At 40.5% G+C, this 16,810-nt stretch overlaps 2 protein-coding genes across 3 annotated transcripts in view; one reads left to right on the forward strand and one right to left on the reverse strand.

Annotated features, from left to right (window-relative positions):
- ltk (leukocyte receptor tyrosine kinase) overlaps positions 1–3,284 on the forward strand; it is a 72,874-nt gene extending 69,590 nt beyond the window's left edge. For both annotated transcript variants that reach the window (XM_038728926.1, XM_038728927.1), the window contains exon 29: positions 91–3,284. In XM_038728926.1, coding sequence (XP_038584854.1) covers positions 91–1,122 — 1,032 coding nt within the window. In that variant the 3' untranslated portion in view covers positions 1,123–3,284. The remainder of the gene's footprint in view (positions 1–90) is intronic.
- Positions 3,285–3,415: 131 nt separating this feature from the next.
- itpka (inositol-trisphosphate 3-kinase A) lies at positions 3,416–16,073 on the reverse strand. The gene is made up of 7 exons (XM_038728928.1): positions 15,360–16,073; positions 10,805–10,901; positions 10,082–10,295; positions 8,531–8,735; positions 6,597–6,698; positions 6,106–6,177; positions 3,416–4,425 (listed from the first exon to the last, which is right to left on the reverse strand). Exons 1-7 carry the CDS (start codon positions 15,768–15,770, stop codon positions 4,153–4,155), a joined length of 1,374 nt encoding a protein of 457 aa, XP_038584856.1. The 5' UTR covers positions 15,771–16,073; the 3' UTR covers positions 3,416–4,152.
- Between the last annotated feature and the right edge of the window lie 737 nt (positions 16,074–16,810).

Below are 16,810 nucleotides of genomic sequence, written 5' to 3' on the forward strand. Positions count from 1 at the left end.
TTTTATAAATGTAATATTAATTTACTCTCCCTTCATTCATTCTTTGCTTCCTCCTAATTTTCCCTTCTCCGCTTCACGACTCTGTATCAGGACCCAGATGTGATCAACACAGCCCTACCTGTGGAATATGGCCCCACCTCAGAGGACGATGGTGGCTTAGTGCTCCGTCCCTCTGACCACACCTCCACCAGCCTCACTCCACTCCTGGTGTCCCGTCCTGTTTCCCAGGATTCTTCTTCCCAGCTGGGTCTCTCCTCTCTGGGCCTGGGTCCGGCCCCTCTTCCCCCACAGCCTACCAAACCCCGTCTGCTCCTCCAGAAAACCCAACCTGTCCACCACGAAGTGACGTCATGCTGTGAGGCTCTGGAGCCGTCCTGGGCTGAGCCCGTACCAGCCCCCGCAGGAGGCCACTGGCTCCAACCTGAGCTTCCTCATCACCGACCTTGCTCCAGGAACAGCTCCTCCTCAGGGAGCCAAAGGCTGAAGAACAAGACGAAGAACCTGTGGAACCCCACATATGGCTCCTGGGTTTTAGAAAACTTCAGGGGGAAGAAAACACTTGCTCACACTCAGTCCATGCCACTCTCAAGCTCCACTTCCTCCGCCTCCAATACACAGGCTCCTCAGACCTGCAACATAACCTTAGAGAGCAACAAGGCTGGTTGCGACAGCGCCCATCTCAGCCCCTCCAGTCTCTGCACTTCCTCAACTCCATCCCCTTTCTGCCAGGCTCAAGCTGCCCCGAGCACGTCCTCCCAAAAGAACCCAACAGGTGGCACCACAAAAGCTGGCATGGACCTGGCTAAGCTCCAGAGTTTCCCCTGTGGCAACGTCAACTATGCCTACGATGAGCAAAGCTACGAGGCGGAGAACCTGCCCTTGGTTATGCCCAAAGCCCCAGAAGCCATCACAAACACCAGCTCTGCCCCCAGTGTCTCCTCAGGGACTAGCCAGGCGTTAGGCCCGTATACATCCTCATCATGTATGCCCAAGCTGCTGCTCAAGCGCCACGCCAGCTACGGACACGAGGACGTGAGGAGACACACTAAAGCCGAGAAACCAACACGCGACCGAGACTCAGGCTTTTCTCTGTCTGAAGACCTCAGTGTTACCCCTATCTAAGAAATGGTCGCAGGGATTTTGACTGATATTAAAATGAAATGGGCTCCTTTTTCTCACAACCTGAAACTAGAGATTTCTGGAACGAAAAGCATGACCACGAGGGCCCCGCCATTGTCTGAGAGCCACTACATCAAATTATTAGAGCTCCTGGAATGCTGGAAAACACACACAAACACTCCTCTGCACTGTGATAGAGAGTCAACGCTGGACTCAGAGCTCCTTCCTGGGCTTCTGATACACTGGTAGCTGAACACTGAAGCTGGAACACAGCACGGCACGCAGCCCTGCGCTTTCCTAATGTCTCTATGGCTGGTGATGGATGCCATAAATAACTGCTGTAAATGGACTCCTTTTCTACCTACTTGTTTTGGATTTTTTCATGAAAGCTTTGCCAGTAGTGTATGTTGCAATATAGTAAACAATTTATTGGAATTTGTAGTATTCAGTGTACAGTAGGACCATAACAAGCCAAAAATCTTTCATTTTAAAATTAGATAGAGCTACTAAAACTATTTCATTTATAATTTTTTCACCCTAAATAATGTGAAGACGTCCAACACACTGCATTAACATATATTTTCTACATCGGTTCATTCTTGACCTTGGAAACAGCAGTTTGGCTAAACTCGACTTACTTGGTCTTTTTCCAAAGCTTCCAGCAGCAGATAAAGTTTGCTCAGTTGTTATAGAGATGGTTTTGTTCATTGTGGAATTTCGGTCACATGAAGCGGTCGTACACATGAAGTCATAAAACCTGTTTTTTGTTTGAGGATGGTCTGAGGTGTCAAGTGTGAATCTTGACTCCTGGTCAGTGACTTTGACTTCTTCCCAGTTGATGCTGCAGGTTTTGGTCTGGTCAGTCACTGCTGGTTTCCTGGAAACCTCACTTTGAAGACAAGACTCCAGAAAGTCACTTCTCCTAGGCAAGAAACAGTCCTTTTAATAAACCCACTTACACACACTTTACACTTTGGTTTCAGTACGGCTTAAAACAAACAAGATATAATGTGTTTACTGTGCTTTAGAGGTGCTATCTGATATTTGTACCTTTGGGCAGAGCCAGCTTAACTGTTTTTCCCCCGTGTAGTCTTTGTGCTAAGTTAAGCTAACTGGCTATTGACTGTAGCTTTAAGTTTACTGTGCATACATGAGAGTGGTATTGATGAACTATTCCCTTAAGGTGTTGAATGGCTTGTGGTAAGATCTGAATGTTCTGTAAGTGGAGATTTCTTTGCCAAACTACATAGATCACGATTTGGCTTTGTATATTTTTGACCATATTTTTGACTATTCCAGGCTCTCTCACTCTATTCCCCAATATTAACTCGAACTGCAGGTCTCATCAATGAATAGACGTTGAGGATGATGACCATGCAGCTGTGAAAATATTAGCTATTTTTGTACTCACTTCTGTACACTGGACTAACCCATTGCATTTGTACCTGTTTTATCTTTTATTTGTTTTCATTTATGTTAATGATGGATTGTTCTATATTTGTAGTTGATCACTGCCATTAGATACCTCTACACTGCATCTACTGACGTAGTGCTGGTAGTACTTATGTTTACTCAGCAGGTGGAGGTATTCAGCTTTGATATACCAAACATGCTGCTGCAGGTATCTCAGTTCATACATTAAAAAAGATTCAATTGTGAACATCTCTATTCAGTATTTATGTTTTCAAGTTACTCTTATTTAATTGTGTTGGTAGTTGTATCCGATATGTGTCTTTATTTTGAGCCTAACCATGTCGATTTATTGTGTTTTTGAATGAATGGTTACATTTAGGGTTATATAGGCTTACTGTATGTTTTTATGGGACTGCTGATGTTAGTGAGTGTTTATCTCGGTTTCTCAACAGTCCACTTGAAAATAACATCTTTTAGAAAAGGTTCACATACTTTTCTGAAAACGTTAATGTCATTTAGAAATATTGATTACTGTGGAATTTCTTTTAAAGAAAATAATCCTCGTCTTGCTCACTTTTTACAGCCTGGTGCATTTTATTTCACACTCACTGAAAAGTAGTTATTTTTCTGCATACTTTATGTAGCTGAGGGTGTTATGCCTCAACCAAAAATGCATTCTATGCAAAATACTGTATTTCACACTTTATTTTAACCTATCTGTGCCCCAAATAAATCAACATATATTGCTCTTATTTGTGTGATTTTGATCAGTTTAACAGTTTTGGTTAAATGGTACAAAATGAAAATGAGTAAACTCAGCTCTGGCTAACATATTTAAGATACCACAATAGTGTTTTACAATGGAAAATAAAAAATAACAGCATTTTCCTGTTTTAATTTTTTATACATTTTCATTCACTTCATTTGCAGAACATGTCTGACCAGGACCGAAGAACATGCTATAACAGACATTGCAGCATCAGTATCCAACATGCTCTGCAACAGCACAAGAAATGAAAATTAAAGTTTAATTTAAATTTTAAAGTTTAAATTAAAGTTTGATTCAAGCAATAAAATCAGTGAAAGAAATATAAATGGATATACAATAAAAGACAGTTTATCAAAATAGTGACACAGATTATACACTGCAGTACTACAGTATATTGATGTGTTATGTATTGTAGTTATATGACTATGAGGTCTGTGACCCAGTCAGAGTTTCATACTGCACAGAATTTATGCTTTAATATTCCACTTACAGATGCAACATCAGGGCTGAGGGTTCAGTGGTAATAAGGTTTGTGATTTGTGATTGCTAACATATTCCTTGTTTTAATTCGCATTTCATGAGCATTTCCTTCAAATATAACCCATCCCTGAAAATGAAATGAGGCCCTACACTTTCACTTCGGTTCATTTTGTAGGAAGTTGAATTAGTGTCAGTTCTTTTGCTCAAGCCTTCATAAACTAGTGACAAATTCTCTGCTCCTGTTCTGTACTCTTTTCAATATTTCTCATAGAGCGCCCAAAGCAAATCAACATATGAAACATCTCCCAACGTCTCTCTGCGGTGTTCATTAAATTGGCTAGAGTTCCTCTCACAAGTCTAAAAGTCAAAAGTCACTGACCATCTGTTTCAGTAGTTTGGCTATTTTCTTTCATAACTGAGCAAAAGGTTTCTTCGCTAGTCCCTTCATTGTTGACAGACTCCAGGGTGTGGATGAGGTTTTCCAGCCCCCACAGATAGCCATCCTCCCGGTTGCCTTCCTGCCAGGGAATGTCATGGGTTAACGTCTGGCCCACTGGTAAGGCTGTGGTCTTGCCAAAGTCAATAATCCAGACCTGGGCACTGCCCGTGTGGTCATGGATAAAGAGGAGAGAGCTGCCAATGACCTACGAAAAACAAGAAGGGTTTCATAATAGCATTTACTTTTTCGGCTTCTATTTATCCATCAATCAATATACAGATGGGTGACAAATTAAAGGAAAACCCTGAATAATGAGTAATGCATACAGATGCTTCCATACAGCAGTGATTCCCACATGGGGCTGCTACTACCCCAGGAGGTGGTTTAGCAGTTATGTGGGATATGTGGAAAGATTGTAGAGCATATATTGAGTCCACTGTAATTCTGGGCCGGTATTTATCAAGCTTCTCAAAGTGCCACTTCAGTCTTAAGTGCTGAGAATTCATGAAATTTACTCCTACTTTTAAATTAAGAATAAAAGTAAGTTATCAAATTTCCAGTAGGGGCTTGTGATGGCACTGTGGAGACAGAGAAATGCATCTTTCAGGAGAGGAAGAATGATTCTGAATTATTCGACGACGCGCAGTTAATAGGGGTCAGGCATAAACTTTGTAAGCGAGTTGGTGAGGGACGTCATCTCACCTCTGACTTTACACAGCGCGTTTCAGTTAAATTGAAGGTTGTGATGATGCTTCATTTATTTGCCACAGGACAAAAGCAGCTTGCTGATGATTGTGGCCGTCACAACCATCAATAAGCCAAATAGTCATGGAAACAATTATAGCACTTAGGCTACAGCTCCACACATTGTCACGCGTTTCATCAACTTCCCAACAACACCCCCCCGTAGCAAACAAAGTTCATGCAAATAGCCGGCAATACAGGAGTAATAGGCGCATTTGATGGTGCTCATATAAAGATGAACTTTTTTATCTTTCATTTATTAATGTGTAGGCCTATATCATAATGTCTATCCATCCATCCATCCATCGTCAACCGCTTATCCTGTGTAGCCTACAGGGTCGCGGGATATCATAATGTATTATCTTGAAAATTCTTTATTGTTAAATGTGTGTTGAATATAAACTCCTCTTTGGAATTTCACCATTCAATGTGAATTTATCTGAGAATATTCTTAAATAAGGAAATCTATTCAGTGATTGGTCCTCGGCTACATCGTCATCCAAAATCCTGTTTGCGGCACAGCAAAGTGCACTAAAACTGACACTTCAGATTTAGTCCTACACTTTACTCACATTAGGACTATGATGCTTGATAACTAACTTTTAAGCACAACATTGAGCCAAGAATTTTTTTACTCTTAAGTCAGTTCTTAGCAGTGTTCGTAGGAGTAATTCTGAGAAGCTTGATAAACACGGGCCCTGAACACTAAGTGTTGTGATTGGGAGTGTGTGAAAACTGAATAGAGAGGTCTAAACAGTTAAATTAAAAGTAAAGGATAAGAGGTTTAAATAGTTAGTTGAAAGTAATGAACAAACAGTTGAAACTGCAAAAAGTAATGGATAAATTATTGAAATACTTAGCTAAAACTAAGAGATAAATGATTGAAATAACTAAAATTTATGTCTACCTTCAGCCACTATGCAAACTTGATCCACCGAAATATTAGTGATTGTTTAACTGTATGAAATCAGTTCACCAATATGACTTTTATGAAGGAGTAATGTTCAACCACATCCATTTTAAAATCAATTGAACACATCTGGTCATGATAACAGTTTCAGATGAAGTTCCTGCTGCTACAGTTTACTTTGGCGGTTTAAGGTTGTTTTAATTTGTCACTCATCTTTAGATCAGTCCACACCTCGTGCTGCTTGAAGAACTCTGATGTCTTCAGGGCCTGCCGGATCTCCGTCAGCCTGCTCAGGTAAGACGTCTGCGTTTCAAGAAAAAACAGTGATGGGCGTATTTTAAATAACATCTTCGTGACAGCTGAGCTAACATTACTTGAAGATCATTATTTAGTTTTGAATTTTTTAATCTGAATCCATATGTCAGAAGCTATAGTTGTAATATAACAGGGTGTGGATACAGACACAGTATATAAACAGAAAACTCAAACAGCGCTACAGCGTAAATATTTGCTTTGTGCAATGCAGGTGGAATTTCTTCCTGTAGTTCAAACACTCTGAGGCTGTTTTCATTTATTATTAGACTGATAATACATTTGAAAAGGCCCCAAACCTTTTCCAAATGTAATGACTGAGTATACAAAATATGTATGTTTTGTGTGTGTCCTTACATGCCTGAATATACTGCAAATATTGGTGCAGAAGCTAAGAGATTGCCACGTACTATAATGTTGACGTTCCCTCCAACAAAGTCTTTGAACACATGGATGACATCCTGCTTCGATCTGGTTTTCTTGAAGTCAGTCCGACACGTACCGTCACATTTCTAAACAAGGAGAAAGGGCGTGAGTGCAAATATTAAACAATAAAATGACTTCTAACCAAATCATTTACCTACAGTATATTTGATCGTGTATTTTGTGATTGTGCAGCACAAGTCAAGAGACAGACAGACAGACAGACAGGCTGCTTGCTGGTAGCACAACAAGCTATAAATAAAACATCACATGATAAAGATGATATGGTGAACATCTAAGCAAACAGTTTCATACACATCCAGTAGACACAAAGCAAGATTAGCATTAATTTGGAGTTGTGTTTCTGGCCACCCAATTCATGTTAATTCCAATATTCACTCTAATTTTAGCCTTATTTTGGTCTCTACCAAGTCCTGAGGAAAATATTTACTCTTTAACTGCTAAATGCAGAATAGACTAAATCAAAATGCTCCATAAAGCTGAAGGAAACTCCAGAGTAGGGTGATTATTTGTCTCTATGAAAAACCCTAGTAAAAAATATTATAAGGTTAAGTGTATAAGATTTAGTGGCATCTCTACCGGACAGAAGGTGTCGTCTTCTGAGACAGCAGAGATTAGCCAGTCAAGAAATTAGGTTTCTTTAGATATATATTAAGAAATTATATTTACTTAATTATTCGGTAAAACCATATATTATTGCGACTTGGCCACAGACAAATAACATGTAAAATGTAAGCCGAGAGTGTGAAACATTGTCTCTGTTTCTGCACCACAGTCCATTAGAAGCCACATAGATAGATGATAGATAATATAAGTTTATACAAAGGTATTTTACATTGACAAGGGAAACATGTTACTTCTCTCTGTGATTATGGACCCTCACCAAAACTGCCCACCAGCAATAACATCTGGCCCATGGTCAAATAATGGTGCTTTGATAGTGGCAAAAAATAAAAATAGATAAATACTTTGATAGCTGACATAGATAGGTGAAATAGATCTCAGTCAAGACAGCAACAGTTAGTCGTGTAATCACTTCCTCTTTGGTGGTTTTTCAAGAAAGATTTTTTTGCAGCAATGCTTTATTTCGAGTTGATTAAGAGCTTTTGCTTTGAAAAATTCAGATTGACATTAAAAATACTGGGGAAATGAAAAGGCGTCCGTATGTTGATGGATGCGGATTGAAGCCGGATAGCACACACTGCAGCACATGCTTTATTATGGGAATGGGAAACAGTCGCTTCATAATCAAATTCTTGAAGAGGGGGAAAATAATTCTCACACGCAGCCATCTAGGTGAGAGTCTTGCGCTTAACCAACTGAGCTAACCAAATCTGTAACATTCAACTTAAATATTATGTCCTATGTTTTCACCCCCATCTAACGGATGAAAACACTGCTCTGATGCAAAACTGATTTACCGACCCCTGCTGTATATTATTACTTTTTCTTCTTCTTCGAACATACATATTCAACAAAGTGATGAGTGTCTACACTGCCTGAATTCTACCAGAAGTAGAACAAGAAGAACATAGTGACGAAATGCGCTCTGTAGAGTTTGTCAGTTTGGGCTACTGTAGGGAACATGGCTGTGCAACATGGCAACATCCATGTAAGTGGGACATGCAGTTATGTAGATAGAAATGGCTCATTCTAAGATTGTAAAAACAAAACAGTTCATTATGTGAGGTCTTTATACACCACTGAAAACATAGTTATGGATCAGTAATAAGTAAAGCAGCTTTAATTCAGCCATGTAATGGATGCAAGCATGTATGGATATTGCTCATGTGTGCAATTCTACTTTTTTAGTGCATTGTTCAACTGCACAAGTGTATTTTCATTCATATTTAACCTCCATGAGCATCCTGTCAATGACATGTTCCACGTCACTCCGTACCTTGATCCCTTCTATCCTGAAGCCCAGGGTGTTGGTGGAGCTCATGGTCTCCCTCCACTGCATGTAGCGAGGCTTTGTGACGCCACGTTGGGAATGTTCCTGGGGAGTCGGCCCATCGCCATCCACCTCCACCATTTTACGGTACAGGTCCTCCCTCGGCTTGGGCCGTTCCCGCGCCCGGACAAGCTCCTCCTCCAAGTACGTCCTGAAACAGCAGGAGGAACAGCTTATTCAGGTGCAGGACCTGTGCGTTTACAGACTAGTCTGTCCTCTGCATGTAAATAAAAAGTAATGGTTGTTTACTTTCAATATTTGTCTTGCATTTGCTCCCTTAGTTATTAAGATACATAGTTAACAAAAGCACACTGTTATTTTAATGAAACCAATGTGATAAAGTATATTTCTCTTGAATACAAAAATCCATAGGGCTTTTTTAACAATCTAAAAACATTAAAGCAATGACTTAACAAAGGATTTTATTATACATTTTCTTCTGCTGCACTAAAAGCCAGAGCTAAGCTAATTTCTAATGGTGTTCACTCAGACAGAAAAGACGAGTGTATAAAAATGCTAACTGAACTGCACAGCTGAGAGCAACATAGTGCTGCTGGTGAACAGTACAGCAGCACATTCACGCTTGTCGTTTTCATACCACACAGTTATGCGCAAACAGATGTGAATTTCAGTTTCAGTTTGTGAGCTACACTTCCTCTGTGCTGAAGAGGGAAGCTGAGAGGAGACTCCAGCGTGCAGCGTTCAACTGTGTGAGAATCTGAGTGTGTGTTTGTGCAAGTTAGCGGTTTTGTAACTTCGTGGTTGAGAGTGTTTTTGACAAAGGGGAGTCTCCAGGGACACCCTGAGCGACTGCGTGTATGTGTGTGTAGCCTCAGAAATACAGACAGTTGTTATTGTCTACAGATACTTGTAGACAATAACAAGATTTGTTCAAGTGTGTGTGTCTGTAAGTTTAGTTTACGTGTGTGTGTCTGTTCGTGCCTGATCCCCTGCACACGTGCATGTGTATTTGCCTGTTGAACCGGAAACAAAGCTCTCAGAGGGGTGAATGTCCGTGCGTGCATGCCTGTGCATGCATCAACATGTGCATGTATACATTCATGTGTGCTTTCATGCATATATGTATGTATGTTTGCCTGTGTTTGTGTATGTATGTTTGTGTATGTATGTGTGTGTGTGTGTGTGTGTGTGTGTGTGTATTTGTGTCTGTGCATATGATACAGCGAGGCACCCCACCCGCTGTGGCAGGAAGCCAAGCATATAGCCTGCAGTTACAACAGGTGTTCCCTTGTAAAGCAAAAAGGCTTCAGGCATAACGTACTGTCACCAGTCTTAACATGTCTCATTAATCAGTTTCCACAGAACAAGACCAACACCATAAATGTCAAACACATCAATAAACAATGTCATAGTCATTTCAAATTTGCACTTAGTGTAGCAGAATTATGCTACAAAGAAATTTCCCTTTTTGACACAAGTACCTGTATAGAAAAGACCATGGATAAAAATGACTAAATGAATACCTTACTTCCTTACCTCACTCCCATCTTGCAGTCCATGACATTGGGATGGTCAAAGTTCGCCAGCAGGTCAGTCATATGAAGGAAAGTCTCTCCATCTTTTTCCACAGTGCCGTGGTAACCGGGCACAAACGGTAGGAGTGCGTCATCCCTCAGCTTCTCAAAACACTGCATCTCGTTTTCCGAGAACTTCTTCAGGATGGTGCCCTCGTCTGCTGCTTTGAAGTTACCTGGGATCAGATAAAGACAAGTATTTTGGGATTTTGAGCATTCACGAACAGGAGGGAAGAGAAGACACAAGACCTGATTTTGCCAGTGAGTAATAAAGTTTCTATATGTTAGAATCCAAGGAAACTTTTGGGCCTCGGGCTGCAAATTATTCTTACTTCCAGTGACATGTGGCTAGGCCATGTCAGTTCTTTTGAATTCAGTGATTGTGTCTCTTGCGGTGAGACTGTGTGACAGTGAAACAATAGGTCTAACATCATCATCCATGACAGCAAGCATTCGTCAAGCTAAAGTGTTTTAATCCCTGTCGGTGTGGTGACCTCTTATCCTCCATTTTTCCCATTCCATAAATCTGTCAGACAATTTGAACAACACAACAAAAATGATACAACAAAATACTAAAAAGAAACGTGTTATATCAAAGACTGCACACCAAACAGGACATCAGATTTCTCCGTCGGGGATCTACAGTGCATCAGAAACAGTATGTGATGGTCTGAACAGGACATACCTTTATGCCCGGCTAGCTGAACCCAGCTCAGTTTTCTCCTCTGGGTAGCACTAAAGGGCCAGTGGACGATCGTCTTTAACTTCCACCACGGCTTGCTCTGAAAAGAAGGAAAACAAACAGAAGTGATTAGAGGTTTTTGGCTCTCTCTGTACATTTGCTCACATAAAAGATCTGATAACAAGGAGAAGTGCTGTAAGGTCACTGAACCTTGGTCCACCCCATACTGTCTGAATAGAAATCTGATCACATAAGCAATTCTACCCAAATCTGATGCCAGGCTTTTGGTTTTCCACTGTGTGAAACCTCCAATCTAGGTCAGTAAAATGCCATTTCTGTGGAAACTCATATCTGCACTCAACATCTCTATTCAGCATCTCCAGAGTGGTGTGGTGACGGGCCTCCAACACTGATTCACAGAGAGTCTAAATCTACTATCTAACAGCATGAATGTACAGCTAAATGCATTTCCTGCTTATGTTGTTTTTATATTGAAGTAGCATATTCACACTGAATAATTGAATAGCATGTATAATTTCTTCATCTTTGGTCAAACTGCCATATCTCAAGGGGAAATCTGAGGAATACTCAAGGTTGACGCTGCCCTTGCTGCTGGCCTCTCAACTCCCACTCACTTGTTAGCGACGTCTGAATTTCTTGGTGTCATACGACCAAATTAAAGTATGCACTGAAACCTGAGCAAAGACAAAAACAAAAACAAAAAAAGAAAAGATGGCTGTGACGAGTGAATTATCTTTTCTTGGCAGAGATGTTTTTTTTTTTCAAAGTTGTTTGTTTGTTTGTCTCCTCCCACCACACACTTTCTCCCTCTTTCTCTGTCTCTCACTATGCGCACACACAGAAAAAAAAAACACAGGAAAACACAGTAACAGCTTGCATATTTCACAGAGACACAGTAGTGCTTCTCACTTATGGGGAACTGCCTGTTATATTCCCTCCCAGAGAACTGACCATGTCTCAAATAGTGCCCACTTTAACACTAAGAGGATTATATTTCTATACACTCATCTCAAATTTAACTATGAGGAAAAGAAACCAAATAAAGAAACTCCCAGGCGTTGGAAAGGAAAAGCAGCACATGTTCTCATGATCCTATCTTTATGCTTCGGAGAGGTCATTTTATTCTGTGTGTTCTGATGGAAACAGGAAATGAAACAGGGACTCTCGTGTTAGTGAAACACTCAGCTCATGCTTGAGTGTCTCACAGCTCCCCGTCCTCACTAATAGCAGAACTGTGCATCAGCCAGTCTCTCTTAAATGTCAGGTGATACGCTTCACTTACTCCAGTGCTACTTGTTTACTGATAATATCGCATGTGAAGGTCTTAAGACTCCCACAAACGAGCATTTATTTTATTGCTGCAAGTCTTTATCTTTATTGTCAGTTGACTGAAATAAAGTGTGGAGTGTGGAGACGGGGTCATGTGGTGTAACGTCTCATCCAATGGAAAGTTAGATCTGAACTCTGAGTTATGATGGAAACATGACAACCCTGCAGAATATTTACATTTTACACGTAGTCTGACTTTGAAACGTCATGTTACTCACACCATGATGACAGAAACCACAAGAGTTCATACTGATAACACTGCTTTCATTTTTGACTTAGCAAGTCTGCTTACTATATACTATTGTCCAAGAAAACACAGAAGCTGCCAGTGGAAGAGGTGTTCAGATCCTTTACCTGGTAAAAGTACCAATACAACAATGTAAAAATACTCCAAGTAATGGAGTACTGAAGTAAAAGTACTCTATATTATATAAATTATCAAATAAGTATGGCATTATTAGATTGTTGGTACTGATGCATCTATCTTTATAGAATTTTACTGTTGTAGGTTCTACAGGTCAGGGTGGAGCTACTGTACTTTAGCTACTGTACAGTCTATGTGTAGTAGTTTATATAAAGATAAATCTGAGGGGTTGTGAAATGATTAATGGGGCAGGAAAGAAGAATATTTGTATTCATTTTGAGGGGAATTTTCCCTAATCTGTTTTTGTGAAATATTCTTGAATAATTTTACCTGTTTGGGCCTTGCACTGCTAACAACTCATAGAAACACTATCCATAACAATGCATTGTATCACGTAAAATCTTAATTTTAAAAGTAACTGGTAATTATAGTTGTGAAATAAATGTTTTTTTAAAAAGCACAGTATTTCCCTCTGAAATGTTGTGAAGCGGAAGTACACAATAAAAATACTTAGTAAGTATTTGAGTAAATGAAGAACCTAAAAATTGTACAGAACTTGAGTAAATATACATTCACAATCCATGCAAGGGCAGTACAATTTTGTTTACTTTCACAAATGAAAATGAAAATATTTTTAGGATTAGCCTAATGTTTGCTCTCTGCTTGTTGACCCACCATTTCTCTGTAACACCGGGCCTGTTGGGTGTATGACACACTGACACAGCACCAATGCCGGTCGATAGTAGTCGATAGCAATGCTGCGAACATAGACCACGGAAAGAGAACTTTACCAGTTTCCAAAAATGCATTTCCAGGGACTGAGTACAACATCTGTGAGACGATGTGACTCACTCAACCAGTTTTTGGTAGCTAGCCGTTATAACTCATGCCTTCTGTGTGAAGCTGTATTGTCATCTTTAAGTGCTAATGAAATGTAAACCACTGCAAGATTTTCAGATGTTAATTAATAACTAATCTGTATTACACATGCATTAAAGTGTGAACTCCCAAAAGCTAAGTACTGATAAACAAGTGTTTTTGACTTCCTGAAGTGGTTCTTTGTTAAATGTCAAAGGTCTAATTTGGCTACTGACCACAAAAAAAATGATTACACAATGATATGCAGCCTGTGCTGTACTGTGTGTGTTGGTAGGTGGGCGTATGAGTGGGCTGAAGGGGCTGAAGAGGCAGAAGCAGAAAAAGTGGCTATTTTCCGAGGTGACATGGCCAGCATATTTCATGTTATGCCGCCTGAAAGAGCTGATAAACAGCAAACCTTTACTTTGGTAAAGCCTTCATACCTAGCCTCACTTGATTGGACAATGTTGTGTTCAGGGAATAGTGAGACATATCCAACACTATGTCTTTCTCACACACACACACACACACACAGACGCTTAATGGGCAATGTGTATTCAGTCTGTTTAAAAGAAAGTGACAGCTACAGACCTTGTAAGGAGAAGGCAGAGAGGGGTAGCAGTGCCATAAAAAGACACACCCAATGAAAAGTCTGAACCTGAGTGTAACGTGGTGACACTGTACACAAAAAGCAGATTATGTTGTCTGACTAAAGAAACCAGGAGGTGACCCAATATGATCACACTCAACTTCTCTGCAAAATCACATGATGAGATGATGATCGAGTATAACCTCTACAGCTGCAAAAAATAACATGTTCAATTCAAATAGAAATGTAGACTATCAGATTTTTCTGAAGGGAATAAAACAGCTTTATTTGAATGCATGTGCAATGCATGTTTAATAAGACTGGGACTTCTTGGCTACAAGTGAAGCTTTATCAGCCAAGAATGTCATAGGCAAACAAATTTCCACCTTCTATTGAACTAAAGGTGTGTCCTGCCGAGGGAATGATGGTGTTAAAGGTCAGGACTTACAGGACTTGTTGAACTGACATTTAACATACAACAGAAGCATTTTTATTATTGTTAATGCGTAGGCTATGAGCTACACCCTTAAGAGCCTGTGGGGGAAAAAAGACACAACATTATTTATATTAAAAGATGCCACTAAGAATACTAAAAAAGGGACTGCTTGTGTTTTTCAAATGTTAAATCACGAAGATAATTGGCAGTAAACAAAATGATGTGGAAGAAAAGCACGACTCTGACAGCTTGCCACTTTGAGCAAGCTTCTTCGTGTTGGTTTCAGTTGGGGTTAGGCCTGGCATCATTAGGGTGATGTGAAAGGCTTTGATAACCCATTAAACATAAGGAGAGATAATGTGATTTCAATGGGGGACAAATCAGATTTCCTGGAGATTGTCCTGCCCTCTCTGACATGGATCTTAAGGTTGTTTAATCTATGATTTAAAAAAGTGCAGAAATGATACCAAAAAAAAAAATTCCAAGAGAGAACTCACTTATTTGACATGTTTATGGGAATAAAAAAATCAACTAAACAAACTTTTAACAAATGCTACTGTAATTGCCTCCTCTCTGCAGTCAGATCAATCCCAGAGATCTTATGTGAGGAAGTAGTTTGCTGACTGCTTTTTATGTTGTGCAGTGCTTCACTGTTTCTTGTTCTCAAAACATCAGCTCTTTGCTGGAACAGGGTAATTATAGGGGATGCAGATTTGAGGTCAAGAACGGCAATTTGTCCCAGGATGCTTCATGGGCACTTTAGCTGTAGTTGATTTAGTCATGCATTATATAACTGTGTTTATACAGAGAATGTTTAGAATTATTGTTATAGGCTACACTATGTAACTAGGAAATGGTATAAACTACAGACAAATGATTCGCAGGTAAGCCCTTGCAAAACCCGCCAGGGACCCATGAAAACTCATGTTGAAGACTGTAGGCTAGTACATCATTATCTTACTTCTCCGGTGTCCCCAAGGTGCTCTAACGTGATGATGCCTTTGCTTTTGGTCTCGTTGTCACTGAGTAGGTCATCCTCGGACTCCACAGCGGAGGACCCTCCAGAGGAGATAGATGAGTTGGACAGCTTCCTGCGCAGGGATCCGTCCACCACATCATCCCAATCCTCCTGCTGCATTTCCCGGGAGGAGCCGCCTCCCTCCGGGGTGATGGTTACCTGCGGTACCCGGCGCGCATCCATCACAGTCGGCGCTCCGGCGGCGGACGACGGGGCGATTTGAGCGGCTTTCTGAATGAGACCATCGCAAATCTGCGACGACTTCGCGGCTGTTCTCCGCTCTGAACGCGACCCCTCGTTTATTCCAGAAAGCCCGAAGTCCTTGGAGGTCTTTCTCCTGCACTCTTTGGGCATCGGAGACCTAAATCCGTCGTGAGAGCGCACGACGAGAGGCGCAAAACAGATGCACTTTAACCTTCAAATCTGGTCATTTCACTTTCAGAAAAGCAGTTTGACTTTAGGTGTTCAGTCGATCCACGGCGGTACTTTCTGGTTGTTAGTTGTCCGAGTTTTCACACGTTAAGGAGCCTCTGTCAGCCTCCCTGCTCTGTTGGAAAGGGGAACCCCTCTCTGGTCGCGGCGTGGCTCGCGCTTCTACGCGGTTTGACACGCGCACTCACTCACACAACTGTACAATGGAGAAATGTTTATTATCTTCCGCATTGCATCTCTCGCTTCCTGACTGAAAATTTAAACCAGCTGACAAGTTTTTTTTTCTCGCGCTGATCTACGACATTAACATAACCCTACATTCAACCATTAAATCAAAAGGTGCTTAGCGTGCCATCAGCTACACAAAGATAATAGGCTACTTAGTTTTAGTTGCTGCATCGAAATGTTTCTGCCTAAAGACACGCAACTAGGCTACATAAACCTTCCTTTAAGGCTTCAGCTTTCAAACATTCAAGCTGTGGTTTAATTACACAAAACTGTAGCCTATCACTTCAAATGACAAATAAACTACGTGTAATGCACACCAACAGGGTTTCGATCACAGGACTAATCTTTTATCTCTAACAAACTCAGTGCAAGTGTGCGTAATTTCAAAATAAAAAATGCCTACATATACTTGGACATTAAATAAAAACGTGTCGCCATTGACATCTGGCAGCACGAAAGAAAGTATTAAAATTTCAAAAAGTCGTTATTATCATGTCATTAGCCTATAATTCCAGGAGGCGACGCTCCAGTGCGGCTTTACTGCTGACAGTCTCTTGGTCTCTTGACAAGGAACAGTCAGCGCTGAGAGGAAAGATGGTGTGAAACTGGATGATCTAATCGGACAAAACCTAAATACACAGTTACAGTCATTGTGGTGACTCAGAAATTATGAAATACATGCAGTACATTTTAAAGTAATTTTTTGTTCCTATGTTCCTTACATTACTGAACAG

Source organism: Micropterus salmoides, unplaced genomic scaffold (assembly GCF_014851395.1).
Source record: "Micropterus salmoides isolate LMB-PRFRI ecotype aquatic unplaced genomic scaffold, ASM1485139v1 Ms_hic_scaffold_19, whole genome shotgun sequence".
NCBI classification, from domain to species: Eukaryota; Metazoa; Chordata; class Actinopteri; order Centrarchiformes; family Centrarchidae; genus Micropterus; species Micropterus salmoides.